The sequence below is a fragment of the Stegostoma tigrinum genome, chromosome 12 (assembly GCF_030684315.1).
Source record: "Stegostoma tigrinum isolate sSteTig4 chromosome 12, sSteTig4.hap1, whole genome shotgun sequence".
NCBI classification, from domain to species: domain Eukaryota; kingdom Metazoa; phylum Chordata; class Chondrichthyes; order Orectolobiformes; family Stegostomatidae; genus Stegostoma; species Stegostoma tigrinum.
The window spans coordinates 36939941-36953664 of NC_081365.1; the positions used below are offsets into that span (position 1 = coordinate 36939941).

Consider the following 13724-nt stretch of genomic DNA (forward strand, 5'->3'; position numbering starts at 1 on the left):
TTCCCTGACTTTCACTTATTCCTGGCGCTCTGAATCAATCCCTAAATAACAATATGCCTTTCTAAATTACTGCTATTTAGGGTTAATCCATAAAGGTCATTCCTTATCAGCTAATTAACTCACCACTTTCCTGTGATGTTACTCTGGTTCTTTCCCCACCTCCAGTCTGTAAAATTCTAACAGAATTAGACAAGCGGAAAAAGGATGTTCTCGACGACCAGAATCAGAAGCAAAGTCTAAGGATACACGGTAGGATATTTAGAACTGAGATGAGGAGAAATTTATTCACCTTCTTCACCCCTTCTTAACCTAGAGTAGTAAGCCTATGGAATTCTCTTTCAAGGAAAGCATTTGAAGCCAAAGCACTGAATGTTTTCAAGAAGGACATAAATATATTCCTTATGGCTCAAGGGATCAAAAAAGAGGAGAAAGTGTGATCGAAGCACTGAGCTAGATGATCAGCCATGATCATGTTAAATGATGGAGCAAGTTCGAATGGCCGAATGGCCAAATGGCGTAATCCTGCTTCTATATTCTATGTTTCTGTGATCAGTGCAAGAAAGAGATGGGGGAGTCAAGTTAGGGGTTGGGGTAAAGCAAATGCATTTGTCGTGGTGGAGAGAAAGCTGCTGAGGAGGGAAATTCAAGGCATACAGGGTGTTGTAGGAGATGGGAATAGGGCTTGGTGGCAGTGAGCATAATACAGTGGGTATATACGTCAATGTTTATAACATAAATCACTTAAATAAAAATGCAACGTTGCCTTAAAACTTACTGGCAGAGAGCCTTCTCACCCTCAAATGACTACTTGGAAATCACAGTAGATTGTGGTATTTGAGGAGAAATTGACTCAAAATTGAATCAATTCTTGCTATTTTGTGTTGCCATTCAATTGTACTCCATAATATTTACATTGAGTAATGCATTTTAAAAACTATAATAATTGGACAGAATATTACAGTAAACTTTGTGGCATTTGAGATATATATTAAGTTTGCCAGCTCATTAGGTGCTGGTTAAAACAAAGTTTACTGTGTTATAGAGTCAGAGATATACAGCATAGAAACAGGCCCTTCGTTCCAACTTGTTCATGCTGACCTGGTAACCGAAATAAATGTAATCGCATTTGCCAGGATTTGGCCAATATCCCTGTAAACCCTTCCTATTCACGTACCCATCCAGATACCCTTTAAATGTTGCAATTGTACCAGCCTTGACCACTTCTTCTGGAAGCTCATTCTGCACATGGACCACTGACTGAGTGAAAAAGTTGCCCCTTGGATCCCTTTTGTATTTTTCCCCGCCTCACCTTAAACCTAACCTCTCTAGTTTTGTACTCCCCCACCCTGGGGAAATGGTCTTGCCTATTTACCCTATCAATGCCCCTAATGATTTTATAAACCTCCATAAGGTCACCCCTCAGCCTCTGATGCTCCAGGGAAAATAGCCCCGACCTTTTCAGCCTCACCCTGTAGCTCAAACCCTCCAACCCCAGCAGCATTTTCGTAAATCTTTTCTGAACACTTTCTAGTTTCACAACATCCTTCCTATAGCTGGGAGACTAGAATTACACATAGTATTCCAAAAGTGGCTTAACCAATGTCTTGTACAGCCGCAACATGACCTCCCAACTCTTAACTCATTGCACAGTCCAAAAAAGGCAAGCATAACAAACGCCTTCTTCACTAACCTATCTACTTGCGAGTCCACTCACAAGCAACAATGAACCTACACTCCAAGGGCTTTTTGTTCAGCAACACTCCCCAAGACCTTACTATTAAATGTATAAGTCCTGCCCTGATTTGCCTTTCTAAAGTGACCACCTCATATTTCTCTAAACTTAACTCCATCTGCCACTCCTCAACCCATTGGCCCCATCTGATATAGATCCTGATGTACTCTGAAGTAACCTTCTTCACTGTCCACTACACCTCCAATTTTAGTGTCACCTGCAACCTGACTAACCATTTCTCCTATGTGTGTTTCCAAATCATTTAAATAAAATGACAAAAAGCAGTGGACCCAGCACCGATCCCTGTGGCACACTGCTCACAGGTCTCCAGTCTGAAAAGCAACGCTCTGAAGAAGGAACCCGACCCAAAGCACTAACTTTCCTGCTCCTCTGATGTTGCCTGGCCTGCTGTGTTCCTCTAGCTCCATGCTTTGTCACCTCCACCACCACCTATTGTCTTCTATCTTCAAGCTAGTTCTGTATCCAAATGGCTAGCTCTCCCTGTATTCCATGTGATCTAACCTTGCCAACTAGTCTACCATGAGGAACCTTGTTGAATGCCTTACTGAAGTCCATACAGACCATGTCCACTGCTCTGCCCTCATCAATCCTCAATGTTACTTCTTCAAAAAACTCAATCAAGTTAGTGAGACACAATTTCCTACCGCAAAGACATGTTGACTATACCTAATCAGGCCTTGCATTTCCAAATACATGGAAATACTGTTCCTCAGGATTCCCTCCACCACTGATATCAGGTTCACGGATCTAAAGTTCCCTGGCTTTTCCTTACCACCTTTTTAAACATTGGTACAACAGTAGACAACCTCCAGTCTTCTGGCATCTCACCTGTGGCTGTTGATGATACAAATATCTCAGCAAGTGGCCCAGCAATCTCTGGCCACAGTGTTCTAGGGTACACCTGATCAAGTCCTGCAGGTTTATCCACTTTTATGCTTTTTTAACACATTCAGCTCCTCCTCCTCTGTAATTTTTCAAGATGTCGCTATTTATTTCCCCACGTTCTCTCTCTTTCATATCCATCTCCACAGTAAGCACTGATGCAAAATACCCGTTTAGTATCTCCCCCATCTCCTCCAGTTCCACACATAGGTGGCCTTACTTATCTAAAAGGCCCTATTCTCAACCTCATCACCCTTTTGTCCTGAATGTATTTGTAGAATCCCTTTGGATTCTCCTTTACCAAAGCAATTTATGTTCCCTTTTTGCCCTCCTGATTTCCTTCTTAAGAATACTCTTTTGCATTTATACTCTTCTGTTATTTTGTTCTTTTCTCTTCATTCTTTCATAGGAAATGTATATTGTAGACAATGCTAGCATTTGATACCTGTTGCTCAATAATTTTACAGAGAAGTTAAAAAGTCAACTATTTTGCTCTGGGGCTGAACTCACGCATAGGCCAGAGCAGCTAAGAATAGCAGATTTCCTTACCTTAGGAATTTAGGGAACCATATTTTTGTTCACAATAATCAATGACAGTTTCATAGTCACCAGTACTATGACTTGCTTTCAGTTTCCGATGCATTAACTGAATTTTAGTTCCACGAATGCCATGGTGGGATTTAAATTCATGCGCCTGATCATGACCCTGAGCTTCTGGATCATTTATGTAGTGATTCAATCATTATGCAACTGCTTATCCTAAATCATGGTCACTCTATTTTGCAATTGTGAACATCTTTCAGATACATTCCTGCATTATTTCTGTGGTCACACCAACAATGTTCCTGCCTTCTGACCTGGGAATTCTGGTAGCTGTTCTTTTAGAATGGCAGTAGTTGGACAATAGTATGCACGATATAGATATTCTTCTACATCACTAGATCGAAGTAGTTCAGTCCCTGAGCCATCAGCATGCAGAATAAAAAACCTGCCATTTAAAAGAAAGCAATGTTAAATCATTCATGAACAAATCAATAGGTACTTGAATACCTATAATTGTTACAAAATCAAAATACAGCAGTTCCTGGAACAAAATCAAGATGTGTTGGACAAATTAGCAGATCTGGCAAAAACTGAAATGGAAATTCATCTGTTATGTAGCTGAAATATCAAAAGACTTTTGCAATTTGCAAATTTCAAGTGGTGCGGATTTTCAAGGTATAGAGTCATAGAATTATACAGCGTGGAAACAGACCCTTCAGTCCATGCTGACCAGCTATCCTAAACTGATCTATTCCCATTTGCCTGCACTTGGCCCATATCCCTCTAAACTCTTCCTGTTCATGTGCCGATCCAGATGTCTTTCAAATGTTGTATTTATATACCCCTCCACCACCGCCTCTGGCAGCTCGTTCCATACATGCACCACCCTCCGTGTGTAAAAGTTGCCCCTCAGGTCCCTTTTAAATCATTTTTCTTTCACTTTAAACATATGCCCTCTAGTTTTGGACTCCCCTACCCTGGGAAAAAGATCTTGGCTATTCACCCCATCCATGCCCCTCATGATTTTATAAACGTCTGCAAGGTCACGCCTCAGGATTTTCAAAGCAATGTGGCACTCAGAGTCTTTGAGACAAGAAAATTCTGTTGACAATCCTCTGATTGGCTAAGCTTATAACAAAGCTGTAAGTGCATTGACTGTCAGAGACATCTGAAGTCTGTGAGCTGAAAACACCTTTCTCTCCACCTTGGTTGACATCAGAAAAAAGAAGAAAAACAAGAAAGTTTAAAAGAAAGAATTCTAACAAGCGAAGACTTGAGTCCATCTGATTAATTTTAAGGTGAGAAATGACCATTCCTTTATAGGCAATAGCAGGTCATTATTGCTGAAATCAGAATTAGTTGTGGGGAACAATAAAACACACCCTTAAGATCTGGACTTTTGATCTGCAGAATTTTATCTGCCTTGTTGTATTATCCACCTGTAAGATTTCTGTAAAACTGACTTATTTCTGTCTGTCTTAATCATGCGTTTGTGTGTGTGTGTGTGTGTGTGTGTGTGTGTGTGTGTGAGAGAGAGAGAGTGTCAGAGAGAGATAGAGAGAGCAAGCATTTTGGGATTTTAAAAAGTCTCAATTTAAATCACATTGTAGTGGATCAGAAATCCTCTTTTTTCTCTGCCATTTGTTAAAGATGTGTGTTACAATAAGTTGTTATTTTCTGTTAATGATGAAAAAAAGAACAAAGAGAATAAAGAACAAAGAAAATTACAGCACAGGAACAGGCCCTTCGGCCCTCCAAGCCTGCTCCGATCAAGATCCTCTGTCTAACCTGTCATCTATTTTCTAACGGTCTGTGTCCATTTGCTCCCTGCCCATCCATGTACTTGTCCAGATACATCTTAAAAGACGCTAACGTGTCTGCGTCTACCACCTCTGCTGGCAATGCGTTCCAGGCACCCACCGCCCTCTGTGTAAAGAACTTTCCACTCATATCTCCCTTAAACTTTCCTCCTCTCACTTTGAACTCATGACCCCTAGTAATTGAATCCCACACTCTGGGAAAAAGCATTTTGCTGTCCACCCTATCTATATCCCTCATGATTTTGTAGACCTCAATCAGGTCCCCGCTCAATCTCTGTCTTTCTAATGAAAATAATCCTAATCTACTCAACCTCTCTTCATAGCTAGAAGTCTGTGGTAAACTGCTTTTGGTCTGAAAAGCAGTTAGTCAGGTAAACTGGTCATCTCTAATTGGGGTTTTACACATTTTATGATGGCTTGTGGATTGGGGTGGGGGGGATGTGGTCATTATTATTGGTACACTCTTCCCAGCTAAGTTGGGTCAAAGTACAATGTCTTTTGACTGAGGATAAATTTAGAGTGGATGTGCTGTTAGGATAAGTAGTAAAGGATAAAGGAATGGATAGCAGATATCCAACCCTAAAATGAGATGACATGAGGAGGGGATAGAAGCATCCTATAGTTGGAGGAGGTAACCCCGATAGATTTACAAGGGTCAGACTGACAGAATTGGCAAATAAATTAGAGGTAGAAGTGCCTGCCTGCCTGCTCAAGCCCTGAATACAGCTGATCAAAATAACAGCAAATCAGCCAGGACTGGTGGAAATACAGAGCATTGAAACATTCGGGCTAGGAAGGAGTCAATTACAGTTTAAACAGTTTGAATATGAAAAAGAACTGAAGCAGCACGAAATAAAATAAAGGAAGTGGAACTTAAAAAAAAGATTTGAACTAAAAAGAGGAGAAAGATAAAGGACGAGTTATGTTTTTTTGATTAAGTCCAAATTGTCATCATGTTTTTTGGGAAGATTTTCTCTGTGAGGCCGAGTACCTTTACTTGGCATATATTACCAAACTTGCCTCATTAACTTCTTATTGTGTGCTATTCTCACAGCAGCTTGCCATTCAGCGGATATCCTTTTGCTCTTGCCATCTTTAAAATGGCATTGTGCATGTGTATTTCCGTTGCAATCTGAAGCAGCTTTGCTCAGTCAAATTTCCAGAAGATGTTGGAGAAAGGGAAGGTAGCACCATGATTCTCTGATAGGGACCTGGAAGTCAAGGGAGTGGTGCAAAGGAGTGGAGTCCTCTTCTTGTAGGGTCAGAGCACACCATGCCACTAAACCCTGGCAGACTGCTTCCAAGTTGCCACCTGGGTCAGTGCAATCTCTACGGTGGTGAGGGATGGGTAACTGTTCCTTAAGACTTTGTCTATTGTGTAAGGATAAGTGTCACATTCTTCTTTCTGCTACCTCACACTCTCTGTGCCTCTGCTACTGCATCTTCCTCTCACTAAGGCTCATCCTCAGCCACGGTCACTGTTGCCACTCACATCTTCCCTTATTTGCTGTCTCTGTCCCAACTTCTAACACCACTAAAACTGCAAACCTTCTGTGCTGCTCACTACCTCATCAGCTTTCCACCAGCCAAACCAGTACTGATGACTGTGCCACCCACTTTCATCTCACTCACTTCCTCCCTTTCTCTCAGTACAGGAGAAGGCAGTCCATAACTGAGGGGACAGAACTTAAATTGGTGGATGGGTGCTAATAGTAGACTTTTTACCCCACATGAGGGGTGAATCCTGATTTCACAGGAGAGGACCAGGACTCCTTCTACTGACATACTAAAATACTGGTGTTCTAAGAACTTAATAAGAACCACTCTTCATTCAACTGTAACTCACAGACTAACCTCATTGTTATTCATGGCATACTATTTCTAACCATTATTTGCAATGTCTTGTCTCTTTTTTCTGTCTTACAGGCACTGTCAGCATATCTATCACCTCCCATGGTGAAATGGCCATCTACCTGAGAAGCTACCTCCTTGACCTCTGAAGACGTTAGTACTGAGACCTCACCGTAGCCATTGGTATGGCTGGAACATGGTGCAGGTCTGAGATTGATACAGCATGCTTCCATGCTACAAGATGTACGCTCACTTGACTGAGTACTGCTGATCAGGAAGGCAAGCTGTCTCATTGTGTGACTGTGAATAAGCAGGTGAAAGTCACCATATTCCTCCTGGACTCTAGGACTGCCCTCTCATTCAAGAGAGATGATTTAACTTGGTGGTGGTTTAACCTGAGGCTTACCATACCTCAGGTCAAGGAAGAGACTGAGAAGGAAAGTCCTTCATGGTGACCTCAGCCAGTGTGGGAATTGAACCAAAGCTGTTGGCATCACTGTGCATCACAAACCAACCATCCAGCCAAGTGATCTAACCCAAGCCCTCTAAGTGAGCGCACACTAAGACAGCAAGCAAGCAGTGCCAATGTAGGCTAGTATAATCCTTTATTTGGCCCAAAGTACGCACCTGCACACAAAGTCTCCCTGAGGTAACTTTTCAATGCTACCTGGTGGCACGTCTTGCCAGCATATTGAGTAGGTACCAAAGTGGTTGTGAGGAGTTGCACATGCTGAAGTATGTGCTTCCTCAAGCCATGCTAGTGTATTGGATAAGTGTCATGGTGCTTGTGTACCAGCACTGATTACCATTCTGATTGTCTTCAACATCTTGCGTGTATGGCACATTTAACAGTATAGAAACCTGAATGTTAATGAAGTGAGTTGATCTGTCAATAAGGTAATTAACAAACAATACTCCCCTTTAATTGGTAGTTCACTGCAGTCTAGCAAGAAATTCACCACATTGTTTGTCAGAAAGACAAAAGATGAAAAAAGGATACTCTGATTATTGAAATTGGCCTCGCTAGATCTCGTTTGATTTCACCACAATCTCGCTACAGCCCATGCCACCAAATTCCTATAAGCTTAAGGACAGAAAGGGAAAAAGAGGAGAGAGAAAAGGAACTTTTTTTTTTACATTTTATTATCTAGAGAGAAAAGGAACACTGGCTTAAAATGGGGTCTAGGCCCGAAACGTCAGCTTTTGTGCTCCTGAGATGCTGCTTGGCCTGCTGTGTTCATCCAGCCTCACATTTTATTATCTAGAGAGAAAAGGAACACTGGCTTAAAATGAAACCACTTAATAAATATATGACAGATATTGAAGAAGGCTCTGATAGGGAAGATCCTTGTTATATTCTTAAGTCCAGTAAGGAGTTTGTATAAGCTCTACTAAAATTTAAGGATAAGGATATGGAGTGAAAGGACACAGCCAGGGTAAAGAAAGGGCAGTCAGGAATGTCACAAGATCCACTCAGAACAGAAAGGAAGGCACTGAGAGAGATGACAAAAATCAAAGGCCTAAGTCTTTCCACTGTAAAAAAGTGGGACATCTTTGTCTGAAATACTGTAAGTTGCATGGGAAGCCTATGGGACTTAAAGACGATACATAAGTGTGAGCCAGAAAAAATGAAATCTACAGAACATGTGAAATATCAAATTGCAGCTTTAACTGTAACTATACAATGAAGTAATCACTGCTGAGAGTGCAGGATTGCTGACTACAGTAGACAAAAGATATGAAGGATTTCTGTCAAAACAACAGGTAATCATATTTGACCAATGTACTGATTTCTTTGAGGTAGCATGTGCTGTGGATAAAGGGGAACCAGTGGATGTACTTTACAGGTGCTCAGATTTCCAAAAGCAATTTGATAAGGGCCCACATCAAAGGTTATTGTGGAAAATAAAAGTTTATTGTACAGAGTATTTTTCAATGGATTGAAGATTGGCTGGTTAACAGATAGCAGACGGTAGGTGTACATGGGTTAGCAAGAGGTATGAGTGGTGTACCAATGAGATCAGTGCTGAGACTTTAACTGTTAAAATTTATGAAAACAACTTAGATGAAGGGACAGAAGGTATGATTACCAAATTTGCTGACAACATAAATATAGATAGGAAAGTAAGTTGTAAACAGGACTCAAGGGGCTTACAGTGAAATATTGATAGGTTACATGAGTGGGCAAAGATGTGGCATATGGAGGATAATGGGAGAAAGTGCAAGATTGTCCATTTTGGCAGGAAGAATAAAAAGAAAGACATTATCCAAATGCTGAGAGAATTTACAGGTGAGGGATGCAGAGGGATCTGGGTGCCCTTTGTGCATGAATCACGAAAAGTTGGTATGCCAGTATAGTAAGTAATTAGGAAAGTTTATTAAATGTTACAATTTATCATAAGAGGAATTGATAACAAAAGTAGGGAGGTTATGCTTTGGGTATACAGGGCACTGGTGAGACTGCATCTGTAGGATTGTGCAGAGTATTGAACACGTGATTTAAGGAAGGACATAAAATGCATTGTAGGTAGTTTAGAGAAGGCTGACTGGACTAATCCTGGAAATGGTGGACGAAGGGGAGGGTTTGAGAAAAGGTTAGACAAGCAAAGCTTCATTGGAGATTAGGAGAGCTACAGGTGACTTGACTGGAACACATGATCCTGCGAGGTCTTGACAGGGTAAATTGGAGAACATGTTTCTTCCAGGAACTACGCAACTAGGAGCCACTGTTCAAAATTAAGGGCTGCCTATTTAAACAGATGATACTCTTTTTCTAAGAGTTGGAAATCTTTGGAGCTCTCTTCCTGAAAAGGTTGTGATAGCAGTGTCCTTGAATAATTTTAAGACAAAGGGAAATACATTCTCATTAAGAAAGGTTATCAGAGTGAGTGAGAATATGGATTTGAGATTAAAATCAGCTTAGCCATGATCTTAGTGACCACAGAATAGGCTTGAGAGGCTGAATGGTCCTCTCCTACTCCTGATTCATATGCTCATATATAACAGAGTCATGACCAATGTTCACACTGGGACACCTTACTATTGTTGCTGGGCAAATTTAAAACAATTTAGCAAGGAAATAAAAATCAGAATGTAATTTTAGAAAGGAAAAACAAGGTGAACGCAGTTTGAAAGAGTGCTAATATAAGAAATAGTAATGTGAAGTCTGAGTAAGAGAAGTGCAATAGGGCTAAGTTAGATATGCTGTGTACGTTTGCAAATGCATGACACATGGCAAATAAAACAGATGGACTGCAGTTAACCACATGATGATATGAGATCATAGTGATAGCAGAAACCTGCCTCAAGAAAGGATTGAACTGTGTGCTAAATATTCCTGCATTCGAGGTGTTCAGGAAAGGTAGGGGAGAAAAGAAAAGGAGAAGGAGGCAGCAGTAATGATTAAGAATGCTGAAGAGAAAGGACTTCCAGATAGAATAAAGGCAGAGTCCATTTGATTACAGTTAAAAAGCAACAGAGTTACTCTATTAGGCGTATAGAAAAAAGGAACAAATTTGAAAGGAATCATAGAAAGATTAAAATTATACAGAAGTGAGAATGGAATGAATAAACTGAAAATTTTCTTGATCTGTTTGATTCCAGTTTAACAAGGAAGGGGGTTTTGCTGCATCTGGTCCTAGAGAACAAGATGTATCGAGTGCAGCAAATGTGGGGAGGGGACATTTGGTGAACAGCTGATGAAAATATAAGCATGTTGCCAAACATTTTGTCTTTCACTCATTAGAACAAATGCAGAAATTGTAAATTTTAAACAATCATAACAAGTCGTACTACAGGAGTATTTTGTCCAGTCATACCACTTTTAAAAATTATGTTAATAATTGATTATATATTAATAGTAGTCAATTGGCATTCCCAATTACTTGATGTAATTGCAGAATTCAGTACACAAAAATCTGGAAGAAAAAGGTAGGCAAATTCCAACCATGTTACATTGTTGACTGTCACAAAAACCTGTCTAATTCACAAATTCTTGTCAGGAAGGGGATCTGCCATCCTTACGTGCTCCGGCTTACAAGTGACACCAGAACCACAGCAATGTGGTTGGTTTTTAACTGCCTTCTGGGCAATTAGCAGTGGGCAATAAATACTAGTCCAACCAGTGATGCCCACATCTTTTAAATGAATAATAACATTTTAGGAATGATGGAAGGCTTCAGCAAGGCTGTTGAAAATATTTACAAAAATGGTTCCAGGGATGACGGACTGCAATTATTTGGATAGATGAGAGAAGTTTGGTTTGTTTTTAGAATGGAGAAGTTCAAAAGGTGATTTGATGAAGATGTTTAAAACCGTGAGGAAACTAGATAGTGGCTATAAAGAGGAATGGTTCTTATTGCTGGAAGAGTCAAGAACCAGAAGATGAATGGCAAAAGAACGAGTGTCAACATCATGAAAAGTCTTTCTTGTACAGTAAATAATTAGGAGCTGGAATACAATGTCTGAGTGTGTGGTGTAGGCAGATTCAGTCATGGCTTCTTCTGAAATAGCATTGTGTAAACTCAAAGTGAAAAATAATTGCAAGCTATGGTGAGAAATGAATGCAAGGAGGAGTGGTGGTGGACACAGACTAACCAAACTGCTCTTGACAAGAAAATGCAAATGGGCTCCTTGTCTGTCGCAACAATAGTACCATTCTATTATTCTCACCTTGGAGATATCTTTAATAATTATTGACTGATTATTTAACGTATATTTGTTTTTGAACATTTATAAATTTATAACAAACCTTGGGGCATGTTTTTTATAAATGACAGGCTCATGTTCAATCATGAATTCTTGAAGTAAAGCATCTTCTTCCTCTTTCTCCTGATTTCCATCATGAGTGAAAGTAAATGTATTGCCATCCACCATTACCTAATGTATAAAAATAAAGAAACTTGAAACATCTGTGTAAAATCCTATTACTAACTGTCAGTAGATATGTGTTGTTTCTGGTAGTATTCCTAACATCATAAGTAACTAAAATTGTGGCTTATTTAAATGTCTACTCGGCATCCTGCTGCAAGCCTGTGTCAAGCCGGAGCCTTTGAGGAGTTAGGAGAAGAACCATTTGTTGCAGAATACCTAGCCTCTGGCTTGTTTGAATGGCCACAGCATTTATGTGGCTGGTCATGTTAAGCTTCTGATTTATGGTAACTCCCAAAATCTTCAGACAGGATTGCACTGATGGTAATATCATTGAATGACAAGGCCAGATCATTAGCCTCATTATCATTGTTGATGAATATTACTGGCACCAGAGTGGTCAAAACGTTATTTGTTATGATCCTAAACCTGGATGGTGTCTGGGTCCAAGATTGCAGGTATGGATTCCTTTCCAGCTGTTTTCATTCCGTTAAGATTCAAATTCTCCAATCAAACCATATGACATGCTGCCTATCTTCACTCATACCAACGGTCATGTTTCACTGCCTCCCTGTTCTCTAGTATGTTGGCTTCAAAGTATTTGTTTTCACCCTCAAATCTCTGAAGAGCATAATTCTACAAACCTTTATGGTCTGCTCCCACTTTGCCTACCATTCATTTTCTTTTCTCCTAAAACTTAAACTACTTTTGCCCTATTCATTGCTGGTCGCTCATTCAGAAACTTCAATTCAACTCTGAATTCCCTGCCTAGTTTCCATCATTTTACATGCTCTTTCCTGGTTTCGGAAAACCTCCTCAAAATCGTCTCCGTAACCAAGCTTTTCTTTCTTCTCTTTTTTCCCCCTTGCTCTACCTGTTCAACATCTGTTGCTTCTTTTCTTTCTGATGTGACATCTTCCTATGTGAGATGAACACAATAAAAAGGCAAGGTAACGTCTTAGCAACAAAACCAATAATATCGACAAATACATAGGCTGACATTTCAAGATACATGGATCGCATTATTGTCTGTCGAGTACAAAAAACTATGAAAGATAAAAGATGGATTGTACAATCAGGGTAATTTCGAATCTGCACTTTCTCAACTGCTGTCAATGCATATAACACACAAATTAGGGGCAGATATAGGTGAATGACTCTTCAAGCCTGTGCCACCACTCAGTAGGATCACGGTATATTTAGTGGTGTTCCAAACTCTACGTTCCCATCTAACCCTGATAACCATTGATTTGCTTGACAACAATTTATCAAGCCTCACCTTCAAAATATTCAATGGCCGCACCTCCACTTGCCTTCCAAGGCAGAGATCCAAAGTTGCAGAGTCCTCAGAGAAAAGTTATCCCTAATCTCTGTCCTAAAAGGGCTACACTTAACTTTAAAAGTGTCCTCCAATTCAGCTACAAAGAAAAACATCTTTTCCACGTTCACCTTGTCAAGACCTTTCTGAATCTTATAGATTTAAATCAATAGACAATAGACAATAGGTGCTGGAGTAGGCCATTCAATCCTTCGAGTCAGCACCACCATTCATTATGATCATGGCTGATCATCCACAATCAGTATCCTGTTCCTGCCTTATCCCCAGGACCCTTGATTCCACTATTTTTAAGAGCTCTATCCATCTCTTTCTTGAAAGTATCCAGAGAGTTGGTCTCCACTGCCTTCTGAGGCAGAGCATTCCATATATCCACCACGCTCTGGGTGAAGAAGGTTTTCCTCAACTCTGTTCTAAATGGCCTACCCCTTATTTTTAAACTGTGTCCTCTGGTTCTGGACTCACCCATCAGCGGAAACATGCTTCCTGCCTCCAGAGTGTCCAATCCCTTAATAATCTTATATGTTTCAATCAGATCCCCTCTCATCCTTCTAAACTCAAGTGTATACAAGCCCAGAGATAATGGGAACTGCAGATGCTGGAGAATTCCAAGATAATAAAATGTGAGGCTGGATGAACACAGCAGGCCAAGCAGCATCTCAGGAGCACA

The 13724-nt window shown here is 40.3% G+C and overlaps 1 protein-coding gene across 4 annotated transcripts in view; it reads right to left on the reverse strand.

The window, feature by feature from the left end:
- spag17 (sperm associated antigen 17) overlaps positions 1-13724 on the reverse strand; it is a 239250-nt gene that overhangs the window by 72391 nt on the left and 153135 nt on the right. For all 4 annotated transcript variants that reach the window (XM_048541477.2, XM_048541476.2, XM_048541475.2 and 1 more), the window contains 2 exons: positions 11600-11727; positions 3493-3623 (listed from right to left, as the gene is read on the reverse strand). In XM_048541477.2, coding sequence (XP_048397434.2) covers positions 3493-3623; positions 11600-11727 — 259 coding nt within the window. The remainder of the gene's footprint in view (positions 1-3492; positions 3624-11599; positions 11728-13724) is intronic.